Source organism: Pseudopodoces humilis, chromosome 5 (assembly GCF_049639895.1).
Source record: "Pseudopodoces humilis isolate 2021_Gansu_Grassland_sample_001 chromosome 5, ASM4963989v1, whole genome shotgun sequence".
Classification (NCBI taxonomy): domain Eukaryota; kingdom Metazoa; phylum Chordata; class Aves; order Passeriformes; family Paridae; genus Pseudopodoces; species Pseudopodoces humilis.
Window position 1 is genome coordinate 35,043,526 of NC_142204.1, and position 18,371 is coordinate 35,061,896.

General features: G+C 37.6%; 1 protein-coding gene across 1 annotated transcript in view; it reads left to right on the forward strand.

The window, feature by feature from the left end:
- The window catches only part of PAWR (pro-apoptotic WT1 regulator), a 68,723-nt gene that overhangs the window by 33,031 nt on the left and 17,321 nt on the right, over positions 1 to 18,371 (forward strand). The window contains exon 3 of the mRNA XM_088055870.1: positions 2,283 to 2,411. Coding sequence (XP_087911996.1) covers positions 2,283 to 2,411 — 129 coding nt within the window. The remainder of the gene's footprint in view (positions 1 to 2,282; positions 2,412 to 18,371) is intronic.

Below are 18,371 nucleotides of genomic sequence, written 5' to 3' on the forward strand. Positions count from 1 at the left end.
AATTGCTAAAAGAATACTTAGTAGCAGGTGGTTTTCTGTTAAAAGAGAGAACGTTCTTCATTACAGATGTAATTGTATTCAGAGAAAAATATTTCTATGTAACTCTCATTGTCTTTGGAAAGCTTACGAGAAGCATGTATCAGAAGGAGAGAATTTGTAGAGAAGGGTACACTTATCTACTTAGTCACTACTAAGACTTTTTTTCCTACAATATTTATATTTGAGTTTCATTTTTCTCCTTTAGGAAGGTTTTTCCTTGGAAATGCAAAGTTGTTTCCATTCTCTGTTGTGACAGCTTGGAGACCGGAATAGCAATCTGAAAATGTTTCTGTTTTTCTAACACAGTATCATTCTTCATCTGCATGACACTAGTTAAAATTTACATTATATCTTCTGTGTGCCTTCTAGTTCTTTCTGAAGAAGGCTGGCTTTGTAACGAGGCAAAGATCATTTCTTGTTGCCTTAGGGCCTTATTATTTCTTATTGTGTCACTTCATAATGGATTAATACGATAATGGTATAAATTAGGACCTAAGTTTATGTTATCAAAATGTTTAAGTTTTACAGTTTATAAAAGGTAGAGGATGTTGATTTAAAGAACATTTCCTAGAATGTGCCATTACAGTGTTTTTTAAATGCTTTTTTTATAAATGGACCCAAAAGAATTACATTAAATACTTGTAATTATTTTTTTACAGAAGACTCAATGAAAGTATTTTTGAACATGTAATGATTTAGCCATAGTAACCTTCTTTAGTGATAGGAGCAGGTCTGCATCAGTTGCATTGAAAGGTTGGTTAGAAGTAGACTGGTAAAATTGCGTTAGTGTTGCTGTAATGAGCGCTGCTGTGGAGAGTTTAAATAGCTTTTATTCAGGTTCACTTGTGGAAAAATATCCCTTTCTGGTTTGCCAGTTTTCTAGCACTTGTATCACCGTAGTGTTTGCTTTGGAGGAGCTGGAGTTAGTTTTTGATATACTGGTGCTATTTTCAGCTAGCAAATAACTCTGGTTTTGTTTTTAAAGATACTGTATTTTCCAGCATTCTCATGATATACTTTTGACTAGTTTTGTGTCCTTTGTGTAAGATGGTGAGAGATTGTCAGTATCTCAGCCTCAGAATATTGACTTTGTTTTATCTGCATTAGAAATTTCAACTGAAATAGTTTGACATTCATCTTTTTTTCTCTGCTAGTCCTGTTCTCTGTTTCTCAAGGTACTGGACATTCAGCTAGAAGCTTTTTCTGATATCTTAAACTGATTATTTCCCTGTGTTTCGGTAACAAGGTTTCACGCATCTCTTGTTCTAATGTGGAATGCTGGCAAACAGCTTGTGATGTCATCAACAGATTGGTTTTTTTGTTGGTTTTTTTTTGAGTTTTGTCTGCTTTAAGTTGGTCTTCTAACCATAAGATTGTGGGGTTTTCTTTCTCTCTGTTCAATGTCTACATTGAATTAATAGACTGACCTAGACACAGTTGACTCAGCCCAAAGCTGGTTGACTGCTCACATTTCACATTTCTACCTTGGCCTTAACGTGGCTTTGAGCTAGAGGCAGCAAAACTAATCATTTCTTTTTTTATTTACTTGCCTACTTTTCCTGTCTCTGGCCTGACAGCAGTCAGTGCTTTAGAAGCTTAATCCTCCTAATGCAAGTATTTCAGCAAATCTAGTATGAAACATTTGTGTTGAAGAGTCAAAATGTTTCATATAAGTGTAAACTGTGAGTAATTAATGACTGTCCAAGTAATTGAAAAATTACTGATTTTCAATGGTAAATTTTCAAAGAAAAAATGCAAACCAAGGGAGCCATAATTAAAATGAGTGATTGAGACTGGGACTTCAACATCAGCAGGTGCCACTATGTCAAAAAAGATCAGCTATTGAGTGAAGAGTACAATTAACTTTTTTTTTTCTTTTCTGTATTTCCTGAAAATCTCTTATCTGTAAAGGTAATACAATTGCATATGGCAAACAAGGTTGTAGAATCATTCCAAAGGAAGGAACTTCAGGTATAGTCCAAGCTCCTGCTCACAGCAGGATTAGCACTGAACTCGCACAGCATTGCCTAAAGCTTTGTCAAATTGAATTTTAATTTGATTATTTCTTACTTTTGTGATGAAGAAAAAGCTGTTAGTTGGAAAGAAAAGCACTTAAACATTTAATCAAACTTCCTGAAATATTAAATTAATATTTCACTGATGCATGAATTTTGTGAAATATGGGAAGCATGTGAAACAACGTACAAAGACTGTAATTGATAACTAAATATTTTCCATTTTAGAGCCTTGATGAGTATGAAGATGATGAAGCAGGGCAGAAGGAACGGAAGAAAGAGGATGCTATTACTCAACAGAATACGATACAAAATGAGAGTTCCAGTGCAGATACCTCTTGCTCATACTTACTCCAGGTGAGATCTTAACATTGTTCCTTTTTGCCATTTTACTCAGATTAAAACTTGTGCTACTTTCTTCTTTGTATTTAACAGTAGATTATACCCTATGTGAAAAAAACCCTAAAGTTCAGGAGTTGACACATTACTGAAAATAGAGTATGAAAACAAACACTACTGAGACAAAGATCCTGACAACATTATCTTGTGTGTCTGTAGAGGTCTTGAAGGTGATAGTTTTGATGTTCATCACATAATTACTATTTAGTGAGGAGAGAGAAATTGGGAGATTCAAGTGAAAACTACTGACAGGTTTAGAATATTCAATTAATTGGAGGTAGACTTCTAGATCAGGACACATTTTCCCAATTTGTTTTGTCAGTTGACTTCTAATTACTGATTCTAGGATTGAAACCAATATACAAACCCCTAGGGTAAACAGCCCTTGCCTCTGTGAAGCCTTTTCTCCATTTTTATTGCTCTCCTATCCCCTGACCACACTCATTCCTGCAGTCCCTTCCTCGACATCAAAACATTGCCAATTATGCTCAGTACACCCCTCCTTCATACTATACCACCTGTGGCAAATGTTCTGTCTCTTTCCTGTATGCCTCAAGTCTCTTTAACCAGTCTTGTTTCTACTTCTCTTACCTAAGAGCATGTACAAAGCCAGCTGTACAAACTGAGGCCATCCAGCTCTGCCTGTTGACTCCAACAGAGGCAACAGCACATGCATAGGGAGAAAAACATGGAAACAAACCAAGCATGTGGTGCTCATTGGTAGTTTTCTAACCATCCATAACTAGAAGTGGCATGGCTGGATTGGTGGGTCTGGATGCATTTTCCTTCTAAAATTTCACTGTCTTTCATATGCTCATGGATGCCTTTAACGTTGAGAAGAGCCTAAGCAGAGAAGTCTACAGAGAAGTCTGGAATGTCAAGATCGGTCTCCTTTTGTAAAAGCTTAATCTGTCATTTTCCATGTTTCCATGTGATTTCAGGAAGGTGTCCCAGTGGAAGACATCAGGAACTTCCTCTTTATGTGCCTGATTGCTGCAGAGAGAGGATGGCTTCTCTCAGTTGCCTATTCCCTAAGCTGAAGAGTTCTATTTTATTTGGTTGTTCCTCATACAGGAGTTACTCAATAACATTCTCTACTTTCCAGTTTGACTCTGTTTTGTTTGCTACCCAAAAACAGAACCAATGGAACATTCAGTACAACATGCATTTATAGAGTGGTTTAGTGGTGGGGCTTGTTTTGTTCTCTGTTTCTTTCCTTACAATTCCTGATACCTATTTGTCTCCTGAGCAGTGAATTTACTGTTTATGTTCTGTATGCCTAATCTAACTTAACATTTTGGAGTTATCTGTGAGTGAGAATAACAAGCTCAGAGGTCAATGACTGTGTATTTAGAAATGTGTTCACCTTTTGTTTCACTTATGTTCACTATACTTACGCTCATTACATTTAATCTCCTGTTCCACCTCCCAGTCACTCCCAATAAAGGAGTCCTGCATGTTTTTCTAGTTGATCTGTATCTTTTCTGTTCTGAATAGCATCTGTGGGCATCTCCTCCCCAAATACATTGAAAAGCACAGGTTCCTGTTCATTATTCACTATTCTGGTTGTTCTGTCCACTGTGAAAGCTGACCATCGGGGCCCACCATTATTTCCTGCCTTTTCACCAGTGATTTATTCACAGGACATTTTCTTTTATAATAAGAAGAGATTACTTTGTTTAGGAGGCTTTGGGGAGTGCCTTTGAAATGCACTATGCCATCAATCAAATTTCTGTCCTGGACATGTTTTTATGACTTAAAAAAGCTGTATTAGATTTGTGAGGTGTAACTTTTCTACAAATGCCCCAGTGACTCTTCCACATAGTATCATATTTACTTACTTATTCCTTAATTTTTCTAGACTTGCTAGCAACACTATCCAGTATAAATATCGAGTTTACTCCTCTACAGTTCTGTGTTTGTTTAAGAATCTTCATGAGGATGAAGTTTATGTTACCCTGTGGTACTAGGGCAGTTGTAAATGAGAAGTTCCATTTGATCTCGAGTAGTTCAGCGATTACATTTTTCAGTAACATCAATAGTTTCTTCAAAGCTCAAGGAGTAAATAGCTGCCTCATTCTGGCAGAAAACATTTAAAATTTTTTTTTTATTAATATTCTAGCAGTGTACCTGCTGTAAATAAACGGTTCTCCAGAGGGAATGCTCTGATACGACACTCTTACCATTCTTTTCCATGGTGGACATCAACAAAAATATTTCTGTAAAGTGGCTGGCTCTTCTAAGTATGCCTCATATAACCAATCTGTTGTCTTTGCAGATTTGTCAGGAGCCACCATGCTGAAAGGATTTTTTGCTTTTTTTCCAAGTTGTTTGTAAGACTGTTTCTTACAGTGTTCACTCTGTTTTCACTTCTCCAACAGATATTGCAGAAGTTGTAATTTTGAGTTTCTCCTTGTGGTATTATATAATGCTTTGGCTATATTCCCGTGGCCTCTTCCTTTATCCAAATTTTCTATTCTTCTTGACCAGTAATCTCAGTTTTTATTTACTGTCTGTATTAATTGTATCCTACGTTTCCAACTATGTCACCTCTGTGTTCCAGCAGGCACTACTTATTTGTTGACAGAGCACAGCAGGAGTGTCCTGTTACCAACAATACAGAAGGGAGTCCCAGGTCTTGCATCTGGCAAAGGCCCAGGGTGGCACATGTACAGAACAGATGGAACCTTAGAAAGCTGTAGCTATTAAGACTTAATCAGTTTACTACTGGCTCTGTCAATTCGCTTTTTATTAGAAGACTTAGAACTTGCCCGTTTTGAACAGAATTTGACAGCAGTGTTATTTCAGCTTTGATGACTTAATTTCCTTTTGATTCTACTCCGTGCAGTACTGTGAAGTAGAGCCTGTGTTGTGGATGTAAGAACTAATTTTAAGTTGCCAAAATAATATATATTTTACTTCCACGTACTAAGCAGAATAAATACATTTCTGTAGTTACGGATATTTCCCCCCATTTGTCCATTCTTATTATTTAATGAAATCTGTAAATACATAATTATTGTAAATATGGTAAATAAGATGGTATTGGCTTCATATTTGATGAGGAAATACGTTGCTGAATAAGGTTTTTTCTAGTCCTTAATCTGATTTTTCAGTTCCATTTTAATATTGTCAGAGGTTGGAGTTTTCATTTTCTTAGGCAATATGTACATTTTTTGAAACTCTGGTTGAATTTGAAGTTCTTGATCCAAAAGCACAGACATACCAGGTTTGTTTAAGAATAGATCTAAAAACACAGCAGAGTTAAATATTTTCCCTGAAGCAGAAGTATTCAGAAATGATCTTCTGAATTTTATATTGGCAATATAGAAGATGGTAGATCTGTCAATGTTACAAGCACTGAAATACTATTGCAATCAAAGAATTTGTTATTTAACTTTAGCAAAAGGTAGTGTGGAAAGCCACACCTCACCAGGTGAATCAACATTAAAACTTCTCCCAGACACAAGTGTTATATCTGACTCTTGACTTTGTTGCTTGATTTTCCTCCTGTTCTTAATAGGAATAAAATCCTGTTCTTCAGTTGTTCTGATCTTGTGAGTTACAGTATCATGGGCTACTCCAGTGATGTGTATGGGGATGCAGACTAGGGTGATAAGTCATGTATCAGTAAGCTTAGAACTCTTACAAATGAGCTAAAAACCTGTAATGCTAAGGACAAGCATAGTTAAAACTACTACTTAAAAGTTATTAAAGTTTCTACTTTAACTAGGAATCTTCAGCATCTGGTTATTATCTAGCTCTTGTTTAGCAGAGATGACAAAACTGAAAATCGTGCAAAACTATTTGATAGCAGTGTCTTTCTTGCAGGTGGATAGAAATGATGTGTTCAAAGTAGCAAAGATGTCTTAATTGAAAATGGTGTTAGTATTTGTTAGAGTTAGTGTTGTGCTGCACTACACAGTATAGAAAGTTTGCATCAAAAAACCTACAAGATTTGTCTGGAAAAAACAATTTGTTTAATGAAGATTTATTTTTAGGTCTTTTAGAAGACCTTCTGAATTCTAGAATGTGGAAAAGATGTTACTATTAGCTAATACTCAAAAGAATTCTGCCAAAAAACGTCATATGCAAGGCCTTTGTATCAAAATTCAGGTTTGCTGATACCATGGTCATGTGCCTCTTGGAATTCAGTTGTTTGTGCATTTGGCCTCCTAAAATATGCCCCAAATATGTGCCTTTCTTTATGTAATCCTGTGGCAGTAGGGTTAACATAACCTCAGTGTCATTACAAAAGTGATATTTGAGCATGGTAATATGTTGTGATGTGTATGTCACCTTCTGGTGTTCTTGGAAAATTGGAGAGCCAGTTGGGAAGGCTGAGAAGATAATTCAAAGCTAATATAAAGCCTTGCAGTGGGAGACACATGTATAGGTCCTCCATCCATTAAAACCTTCAAATTACACCTGGCTGGTTTTTGGCAGTTATGCTGTAATAATACAGAAGTATCATTCTCGATACCTTGGGAAGGGTTTGAAATCCTGTTTTACATTATCTTTGGTTCCTTTCAGCTTGCATTTCATTTCAAGTGTTGTAGTGTCTGTGAATGCTAGTTGTGCTGTGCACTGAATGGGTACATTGCAAAAAATTTATCAGCTGTGAATTATTGACATTTAAGATATGGGAGTTGAGTAATATGTATTGTCAAAAGCATCAAGAGACAAAAAGGCATTGGAGAACTTTAAAATTACTTTTGTCATGAGGGTGGGGGTTATTGAGTTCTAGATGTGTGTTTTTCTCCACACAAAGGAGGACAAAAGGGTCTTGCTGGATGAGCTGAATCCTGTCCTCTCCCTGGAAAACTTGGCCCAAACAGGTCAGGATAAATTTTTGCTTCTGACATAACATGGAATAGTAATCAATTAGTGAGAGATACTGATTTTTGTGCCTGTGGGCATGGAAAGAGGAAATTCTGAATCTCTTAGATACTGAACTTCAACCTTTGTGAAACTAATACTCTGAATCCTTCAACTGAAAGGTAATTATTTATAAATACTAGAATGATTTAGAGTATCTTACTGTAGGAAGGGAATGCTGACCTTTATTATTGTCACACAGACACAAAATTTGTCTAGTGTATTTCTTAATTCCATATTAAGAAATTGAAGATCATAATATCACAGTTACCAATATCTTTTGCATCTGTACTGATTGCCAAGGAGCTCTCTGCAGTCATCTGCTAGAAACTTGCCTTGGTATTTGTAATGCTGGTATGAAACTGGTAGGAGAATTTGGCCTCTCAAGCATTATGAAGCCTGGGACCCCAGTATGAGATGACCCACTCGTTTTTTTAAGCCATGACAGCTTTTTGATGTACCTAATTGCATATATATGTATTGCTGCAAAGCCCAGGTCCTCATTCAATACCCTTGCACTTCAGTTGGAATTAGCAGTCATTTTGTTCCAACCATTAATTTGCTTTGTGTATGCAATTGTACTGCACATTTCTTGCTCTCTCTGTATGGGTCTTAGCATGTACGTGAACGAGAAATTCAAGAAATTAAGATATTGAATCTTACAAAATTACTTTTTACAACTTCGTGAGATACATTTTATATAGTTAAACATCCACACTGAATTGCAGTCACAAACACAGAATGGATTTTCAAGACAAAAAAATGTCACTTCATTTGTAGCACTTAACCTTGTTAGACTGTAAGTTGTATTATATTCTTGCAGTAAGTACAAATTATGTGCATTAGCAGACAGACTAAAGCTTGATCCTAGTACAGAATTCCTGTGGAGCTGTTAATCCAAGACAACGGAAGGCAAAGCTGCCCTAGTTTTCAGTCAGAGCACTGACATACACAATAGTATTGCCTTGTCTTGAATTGCTCTCGCTCCTCTCTGTAGCAGCAATGCAGGTTTTTGTTCTCTGCAAGAGATTAGCTTGTGATAGATGCTTGGATAATCATTCAGTTTAGTGTAGAAATTACCCAGTAGCTTTGAAAGAATCCTTGTTGATTTGAGGTGAGGATAGGATGAAATGTCTACATAATTAGCATTAACAGTACAATTATGAAATTGTGTCACAGTAGGTTGGGTTCATTGTAGTAACTTCAGTGTGAATAGGTTAGATGGCTGGTGAAGTAATCTAAACTTGATTTATTAACGTGACTCCTTACTTATGTCTTGTGCATTTAGTTGTAAGTCCTTCAAAAGCCTTTGAAAATTGAAGGAAAACCACATCTGATCTTTTTTAACCTTTTGTTATAAAAAAAGTTTAATGTTTCACCAAAACATTGCAGGCACTGTGTAAAAGAAATGTGGTCCAAAGATATTTCTACAGAAGTGTAGCTCTGTTTGCTTAAATACCATTATTTTCTTTAAATGTGACCTAACACATTAAAATTTTTGGAAGCAAGGATATATATCAGTGTTGCAAAACTATGAATGTTTAATAGAGGCACCTTAAAAGCTTTGCTGAAAGCAATAAATAAAGTTAAGAAATAAAATTCCTTCTTAGCTTTGTGGCAGACTGTGAGAAATGCAAGGATCTGAATTTGTTACATGGTCCTTTCAGAACATTGCAGCTGAAAACCTGCTTGACATTAGCTTCCCCAGAGTTTTGCACTTGAATCTTTTGCTGATAATATACTGCCAAATAAGCCATCAACTCAAGTTGCATTTTTTGATTATTTTGCCTTTTCTGACTTTTCATTTTGTAGTGTACTGTCATACATAATTTTACAATTACTTTCGTTATCCAGAGTATGTGGTAATAATATTCATACCTATTCATACATGACCACGGCTTTTCAAAGGTGTCTAGCATCTAGGTTTCATGTAGTTCTTGCATAGAATTGAGTGCATACATTCAAGAGTAGTAATTAATCTTTGGTAAGTATTTTGCCATGATATTGCTTGATGCTAATTTCTGTTCACAGAGAAAATGTGGTTGTGCTACACTAGGTGTGCCTAAATGTATTAAACATGTCTTCTTTTCAGCACTACATTTTTTAGGTGCTAGGCCCAGAAATATTTTGCATAATAACATGGTTATAATATCGGTATTATTTTTAAAAGTAAGGAAGTAAATGTGATTAACAGAAATATGTTAATTATGGTGACGTATGTTTGAGTTTGGAAGTCATAAATAATTCTGCTAAATCAGGTTATATGACTCTAATATTTGACAGTTAATTACCAGATAATGTTCATCTTGGGATTTCTGTTTGTATGTGGAGCATGATGCACTTCACAGAGATGGTATGAAAGCAGTCATTAGTATCCACAAAGCACTTAAGCAATAATAGTGACTGCGGTAGAAAACTCATGAGAAAGTCTATGTCTAAAAGTGTGTGCATAAAAATTAGTTAAAAAGTATTCAGATTCAATGTTAAGTGTTAAAAAATCACAAATTCTTAAAATAAGAATTACCTTAACTCAGTTTTGTGCATGTGCAGTGTTTTTAAAGTGACGTTAGTTAGAGGGAATTTGCTGCCCTGTGCAGGTCATGACATGAACCAGGTGCTTCAGTTACCATCTGCCATGGTTCCCATGGCTTGGGAGACCCACATGATTTCTGTGGTCTATGTAAGGAAAACAGGAACACAAGAATTTCATGTTTTCATGGTCACACATGATCAGGCAATCACTCAGGTAGTTTCTAGCAATATGGGTCTATATTCAGAGCAGTTTGAGTATGTTAATAACTAAGTAATTAAGGCATGTGTCCACTTTGTGAAGAGCTAGCAAATGCAAAATATTGAACATTACTCACTGAGTACTGTTCTTTGTGTTCCACTTAAGAGATGTTGTGGAAAAATACATCATGATGTCAGGAAGGGCAGTGTCATGAGTTAGAATGAAAGTTGCATAGGTCTAGGATGTTCTGACCTGTTTTGAATTGGTTGACTTTGCAGTCTTTATTTCCTTTAATTGCTATTTTCTGTATGTATTATTGCAGGTTGGAAAAAACTCCACTCTATATAGTAACTTTTAAATTAATCTTCAAGGTAACTTCTGAGTTTAAGAGTGATAATGTTGCATGGTGTTCTTGTCTGGTATAACTGGAGGCTTTAACTACACTCAAGGATTTGATAAAAATGAGATTGCTAGTTTTTAGTAGAACAGCAGTTTTAAAACAGTGGAGTCTGAATTTCTCATCAGAGTGGGCTATGTCATAAGATGTTGTGCTCTCCTGCCATTTGAGCAAATTCAGTATATGTGTGTCTGTTGGTATAGTGCTGCTGATGCATGCGTGTTCCGTGGGTTTTACTTTGCCAAAGGATCTGCACATGCAAATCTGATTCAGCTGTACTGGATGTGCACTATCCAATACTGCTGCTTTTGGAAAGTGCTTTCAAGTGAAATCATGGTCTTTTTTTGCCCTTAAGAAATCAGGAAGCTGAGAGCTGGCAGTTACTGATGTGAGACCAAAGGAAAGAGGGTGGCTGTAAATTTCCTATGAGCCAGATAAAGTTGCTTGGCTAAGCAACATGTAGCCTTGAGGATGCAGCTTGGGCATCCCTACTTTGAGTTGCCTGAGTTCTGCTCTTGGAGGGAAATACTGATATTGACTATCAAGATTTGTCTTCCTGAAAACTAACCAAGAAGAGAGATCTTGCAGTTTTTTTGTGGAAGGCATTATTTGTGTTCAGTGCTTGATCACTGTCAGTATAAATTTGATTACCTTTGATGGCAAACTTCTCTTTTTTTAGAAAATAATACAGTTATTAACATATTTAACAACTGTGCTCAGTAAAGTTTAATTTAGTGGATAAGTGGTTTACGCTTAAAATTTTGTTTGATGGATGTGTTTCACTCCAGTAAATAGAATTAAATGTACCCATGAAGTGGCTTAAAATTGAGTATTTGATTTTGTGGCCTGTGTATGTGTGCACAACTGTTTGTCACAAGACCTGCATAAAAACTAAAGCTGAATCAAGCCTGTATCTGTGAAGACAAGGCATTGTAAAGGATTCCTGTTCTTACTTTAGATTCAAAGTTGTGCCTAGGAACCTGCAGGGTTTTCAGCACAGCCTGTTTGTCAGGTACTTTTCTAGATCCCTATGCACAACAAGTGTGAAGCAAAGTGTAAGTTACGATTTCTTCCTTGTAGTTTTGCTTAAGTTTGGTTGTGATCCTTTCACTAAGGTTTCATTTTCTGGGGGCTTTGTTTACTTTTATTCTAATTTTTTTCCTTGTCTTCAGATGTTGCTGCTATGTACTCAGCCTATATGAACTGATATTTGGTTTGTTGTTGCCCCGTTCGTTTCTTTCACTATGGAGTTCATGTAGCTGTGCTCCAGAACTGCACCAGCACTAGCTTCTGTTACACTGGTCTGGAGCCTTTTTTGGAGCCTTTATACAGATGTAAGGAGTAGGAAGCAGTTTCTCCAATTCCCAACTAATGTTTTGAGCAGCCTAAAGGGGCCTCATGTAAAGGAATTTACTTTTTTCCTCGCATGCTTTCTGTTTTGGACTGGCTTTTTAAGTCAGCTGGGTTAAGTGGGTATCTCCTCCCAGTCTGATTTTTCTTTTGTGTGGGGGAACAAGGAAAGTGATCCTGAAAGTATAATAATAATAAACTGTAGCTGAGGTTGCTTTGGCAAGAAAAATCTTTGAGCACATACAAATTTATTGAAAAAGAGGGTGTTCCTGATGTATCTACTTCTACAAATATATTACACAGCCTGACTGATCTCAAAAGCTTCTGTAAGGTATGGTAATACTCTTGATTCCTGCTCTTTCCTGTGCTACTACTCTAGAGAGAGAATTTTAATTAATACTGCTTTCATGCCAGGAACAAGTCTGAAGGCTGGGTCACAGTTATGAGTACCTGCTGGGTGTGTACAGAGAGGGAGGAGGTTCTTTTCTGCAAGAACCATACATGGACCCTGCTGCGAGGTGGAGAGGGGAGACAACTGGCTCAGTACTGCTGAAAGATGAGCAGAAATGTATACTCTGCACAAATACACAGAGCAATAGTTGTCAGAAATTTTGTAACATGTATCATATGTTCATGTTATTAATAGCAAGTTAGAGAATATCAGCAGCAGTAACTCAGATGTGCTGGTGCATTTGGAAGCTACATATTCCAGTTCCATGGTGGTGGGAGGATGGCTGGGGCAGGATAGCCTGCTTCTGCATCTCTACATCCTTGCAGTCTGCTGTAATTAATGTGATGGCTCAGGAGGGAGGAGGACATAGTTATTTGGTGGAGACAGTCTGACTGTTTATACTGTGAAAAAGTGCAAGACCTGGGTGTGAGCTCAGCTGCTGCACTGCTGATAGAGCCTGTGGCTTAATTATTAGCAACATTTTCTGGCATGGTTTTGGTTCATGCTACCTAATGCTCCTTTTATGTCATACCTGAGGACTGAGGAATAATGTACCAGGAGCCAATCCTCTCATATAGTATGAGCATCACACCACCAGTTTTGGCTGCCAGTGTAGTGCTACAAGGACATTACTACCCTTTGCTAGCTCAGAAACAACTGTGTATCTTTAATCAACGCTCAGGGGTATGCAAGGCAGACATAGGTTTCCTGCTCTGAAAACACTGATTTGAGTTGTAGTTCAGCCCTTGTGTGATTTCAGATACTTTTGTCTGAGAGGAGCCAACAGATTCTTGTTTTTTAGGGATACCACACTGTTTTCTGGTCATTTTTCCTGCTCTGCTTTTTCTGTGAGTCACCTGAGATGTAGTCAGGTTTTTTCAGCCTGATTTTATCAGCTCCTTCACAGCTTTTATTATGAGTGCCTGCTTGTCCTGAACTTTTTTCTGACACTTCACAATAGTGAATATTGCTTAAATATAGAAATAGAGAATAACGAGTAAAAGAAAAACTCTGTTAATTTGTTTAAAAGTATGTTTCTGGTTTCCTTATTTCTGGGAGCTGTTTTTTTCTGGAAGATGACTGACTTACCTGGTAGTTTCTTGTGTTACCTGCAGGTATTTCTTTGATTATTTTTTCTCATCTTATGTCCTTAATAGATTTCTTTATAGGTACAAATTGAGGATACTTACCTTTCTGCTAGAACTCTGATTCCCTAGGTGTTCTTGCAGTGTTTCTCCATGGCTCTCTGGCTCTGTGTAAACAGGCAGATAAGTCATAACTCCCTTGGCTTTGCAGGAGTAATATCTATCACTTGAACCCAGGCATTTTAGCACATCTGTTCTTGTTTGAAGTCATATTAATTACATCTTAATTAAAGATAATAGATGAGGCTGTAAAAAATAAAAGTTAAGGTTCACAGAGTTGTGTTGCATTTCCATGAAAAACCTCTCTAGATGTTTTCAAAGGGGTGACAACGATTGAGAGGAACTGTCAGCTTCCTCCCAGGCAGAGGGGCCCTGTAGATAGACCATGACAAATGAGAGAATTGGGCAATCACCAACTGTATGAAATTCAACAAGGGCAGGTGCCAAATCCACTTGGAATGGAGCAGTCCTGGTTGTGTACATAGACTGGGGAGCAGGAAAGAGACCTGGGGGTCCTTCCTGGTGGATGGCAAGTTGAACAGGAGCCAGCAGTGCCCTGGCAGCCAGGAGGGCCAACCGTGTCCTGGGGGGCATCAGGCACAGCATGGCCAGCTGGGCAAGGGAGGGGATTGTCCTCTCTGCTCTGAGCTGGGGCAGCCTCACCTCCAGTGCTGGGGACAGCTTTGGGTGCCATGATGTTTAAAAGACATTAAAAAAATGAAGCTATTAGAGAGCATCAAGAGGAGAGCCACAAGGATGATGGAGGGTTTGGAGTGGGAGCCATATGAGGAACATATGAGGAACACTTTTTCTGTTCAGCTGGGAGGAGACTGAAGGGAGACCTCATTGTGGTCTTCATCCTCACAAGGAGAGGAGAAGGGGCAGGTACTGATCTCATCACTCTTGTGACCAGTGACAGGACCAGAGGAAATGGCCTAAAGCTGAGTCAGGAGAGGTTTAGGTTGGATATCAGGAAAAAAACACTTCACCTCATGAGTGGCTGGGCACTGGAACAGGCTCCCCAGGGCAGTGATCACAGCACCAAGCTTGACAGAGTTCAAGAAGCATTTGGACAGCAATCTCAGGCACACGGTGTGAACCTTGGAGTATCCTATTTAGGATGTCCTATTTAGGACCAGGAATTGGACTTGATGATCCTGATGGGTCCTTTCCAGCTCAGCATATTTGTTGATTCTGTGATTCAGGAATGGATGGTAAATGGTATCTCTTGACTCCTGAGGGAAAATTGCTTTTGGGAAATTTTGATGGGAGGAGAAGAAAGGTATTTAATCTTCTCATCTTTTTTTTCTGTTTTCCATATCTGCAGTCATTCCTGGTTTATATTAGGGTCAGATTGCCTTTCAGTTGTTGAGCATTTAGATGTTACCCACTTTAAGAGCTGAGTGAAACCCTGTCTGTATTGCAGAAGATACGTAATTTCCATTTCCAAACAAATCTCAGTGCACAGTTGTACTGAATGTGAGAAGTGGCTGTAGTTAATCAAGATGTGATTTAAGGTAGGGGAGTTAACTTGATTTGCTAGATGGAGATAGAATCTACCGTGGTATGTAAAAAGGCAAGAAACCCAAGCAGTAGACCTCCTTCTTCCATGTAGTGAAGTTGTATTTGCTCACATCTTGAAGAAGGTACAAAAATTTTTTAGGAAGCCCATATTTACATTACATATGAAAAGAAAATTGTTTTGATGGCCTCATTTCAGTTAAAATTTAACTTTACATGTTGTGGGAATATCATTATGTAGTAATAATCTGCACTAGTGTATAGTTATATTTCAAAACTGTATGCATATTCTTCATGTGAGTATATATACCAGTGAGCCCTAACAGCCTGATTTGATCCAGGGGATTTGCTTTAACTGTTTGCAAAACTTCTAAGCAGTGTTTCAAGGGATTCCAGTGAACCTTTTACACAGTCCAGCTAACTCCAGTCTGTTTTAAAAATGGTGTTTGTTAGCGCATTTTAACTAGCAAATTTGTAATAGTAGGGTTGGTTTAACATCTGGAAAACTTTGTCAGACACTTGTAAACACAGACAATCCTATTTATTTAAAGCCCAATGACCAGCTTGTTTATGTAATCTCTCTGTTGGCCAGACGAAATGCCAAAATGAGCCAGGAGCAAAGAGGAGAGTTAGCCAAGTTCCTTGCATCCTAGTTTGACAGAGATTTAATTGGCAGTAAATGGTTTCATTAATTGAAATGGTCTCAGCTGCTTTTTCTGTCCTTACATATTCTCTTCTGCCGCAGGTGCATGTCTGTGTGTTAGTCTGTGCAGTGAATCAGACGAAGGAGCTCATGTGGAATGAGAGAAATGTTTTCTTTTTCCTTGGGTTTTTCACGTAGATCACACCCTGTCCTGCAGTAATAGCATCCACACAATCACTTTTGTAGACAAAACAAAAAGGGAACATGACCAATTTTCTGGAGCAATGCTGATGTATGTCACTCTGCAATAGTTTGCAGAGTGTTCACTAGTAATTTGGTTTATTAGTGAAGTATATACTGTTGAAAGGTAATGTTAGCTGCCTGAGATCGTGTGCAAAAAGTAAAAGTAATTTTAAAGTTGTGTTTGGAATACTGCATTGAAGTGTTTGATTTCAGGCTTGGACAAAGAACTGATGTTAGTAGATGTCTTTGGCAGCAGTATTTTTTCACCAGTATGAAAGAAACCATTAGCATTGTTATGAATTCCTTCTTTATGTACTGATTTTCTACTCAGGATTTCCACAGACTATAAAAAGAATTCCTCTTTTAGAGGGAGACATTCAAATAAACTGATTCCTTTGTTGCTCATGACAAATCATTCACTTTTATAGTGATGATTAGATATTTTAAATGTGGGTTAAAACTCAAAGCTAAAAAATATTAAGGAATATAAGCCAGATTTGTAAATAAGTATTTATGTACAAGAATAGTAATCTGCTTTTAAGTTAACTCTTCATCAGAACAAGCCTATCCCTCCTTTTTTCATTCCTTTTCTTCATTTTCTGCCAACCTTCAGTTCTCCAAAAGGAGACAAGATCTTAAATTATAGATGCTTGCCTCATTTTAAGATCTTCTGAATAGTTTGAAATTTTAGATTAATTTTTGATTTATAGGCACATAAGGTTACTTACAGTGTGACTACTTATATTCATGTTGCCAGAGACTTTTGGACGCACACAAAATAAATTATGTAAGGTGAGAGCAGAGGTAAATAATACATTTTCTTAGTGCTTTCATCATCACTTCAGAGAATGATTGGTTTACATTTACATTAGAGATTTCAAAGTTATAAAAGTAATAATTTACCAAATCTGCAGTATTAAATTTGTGTTCAGAGGAGTATTTTTACACATCACATGTGCATTTTTAACTTTTTGTTCATAGCTAGTTTTAACTACAGAAATAAAAAACACTGATAGTTACTGTAGAAACATCTGTTACAACGAGCTTGTTAATTGACTCAAGGTTTTTTTGTTTGTTTGTTTTAACAGCTGTCATTTGTAGCAACTGAGAGTATTTGCTGTGCACTTTGAGTATTTGTTTGCTTTCCCAGCTATTTGTGAAGACCTGGCTTTTCTGAATAGTTCTGCCAAACTTCTGAAAGTGTCCTGTTGAATTAAATGTACAAGTCTATGTGGTTGCTTTACAGCTTATATTTGCATTTAGTATATAGAAATATTTTAGCAAATTTGAGGGTATACAGTGCATCCATTGTTTCCTTTTAGTGTCTAGAGTACAAAACAAGCACCTTAAGATTTCTTTGTACAAGGGTACGTGAGCTTCCCTAGACTGAAATTTCAGGTGCAATTTCTCCCTTTCTCATGATTTCTGCATTTTACTGCAAACAGAGGCTTATGTTCACCAGGAAGCATTTTCCTAAAAAAAAAAAAAAAAAAAAAAAAAAAAAGCTGTTAAAAAAATAAGAAGTGAGGAAGATTAGAGCCCAGAGTTCCTATTTTATTGTATCTAGAAGCAGGCAAAATTTAGACTCAACATAACTCTCCATCCAAGCCTAAAAGGACAATTGAACCACTTGCCCATAGCTAATTGGGCAGCTGGGATGATTCTGATACCATCATCACCAGGAGCTCTGTCTGATGTTACTGAATGTGGTGTTTCAGTTCTCAGATACAGGGAACGTGTATCTTAATGTATTAGATGAAACAATTTGAATCTCTTCAGGTACCTCAGAGACAAATCACCTCATCAGTCATTGCTGACTGTCTTAAAGCTAAAAAATCTTTAAGGCTTGAAGGGGTCTTGGGAAATCCCCAGTCCAAGTCTTGCAGACAAAGCAGGATACCTATAGCAAATGGCTCAGGACCTGTAGCCAGTTGGGGTTTTTGGTATCACCATGGATAGAAATATGTCTCCATCATCTTTCCCCCACCAGGAATTTGTATCTATTGGCAACATACCTCCTGAGCATCCTAGTCTCCTGGCTGAACATTTCCAGCACTTTCGGCTTCTCCTCATGTGTCAGATGCTCCAGACCTTTAATCATATGTCCAGCTTTGCTGGAGTCTCTCCAGGATATTGTTCTCGTACTGAGAAGCCCAGAACTGGACCCAGCATGCCAGCTGTGATCTCACCAGGGCTGAGCAGAGGGGAATTAGAGAATATACTTGGTTGGAAGGGACCCACGAGTCCAGCTCCTGTCCCTGAACAGGACACTTCAAGAGTCACACCATGTGCCTGAGAGTATTGTCCAAATGCTTCTTGAAGTCTCTCAGGTTTGGTGCTGTGACTGACCACTTCTGTACAGAGCCTTTTCAAGTGCCCAACCACCCTGAGATGTGAAGAACTTTTTCCTAATATCCAAACTAAGCCTCTGCTGACACAGCTTCAGGCCATTCCCTTAGTCCTGTCACCGGGCACCCCAGAGAAGAGAGCAGTGCCTGACTGTCCTTGTCCCTTCATGAGGAAATTGTAACTGCACTGAGGTCTCCCCTCAGGCTTTTC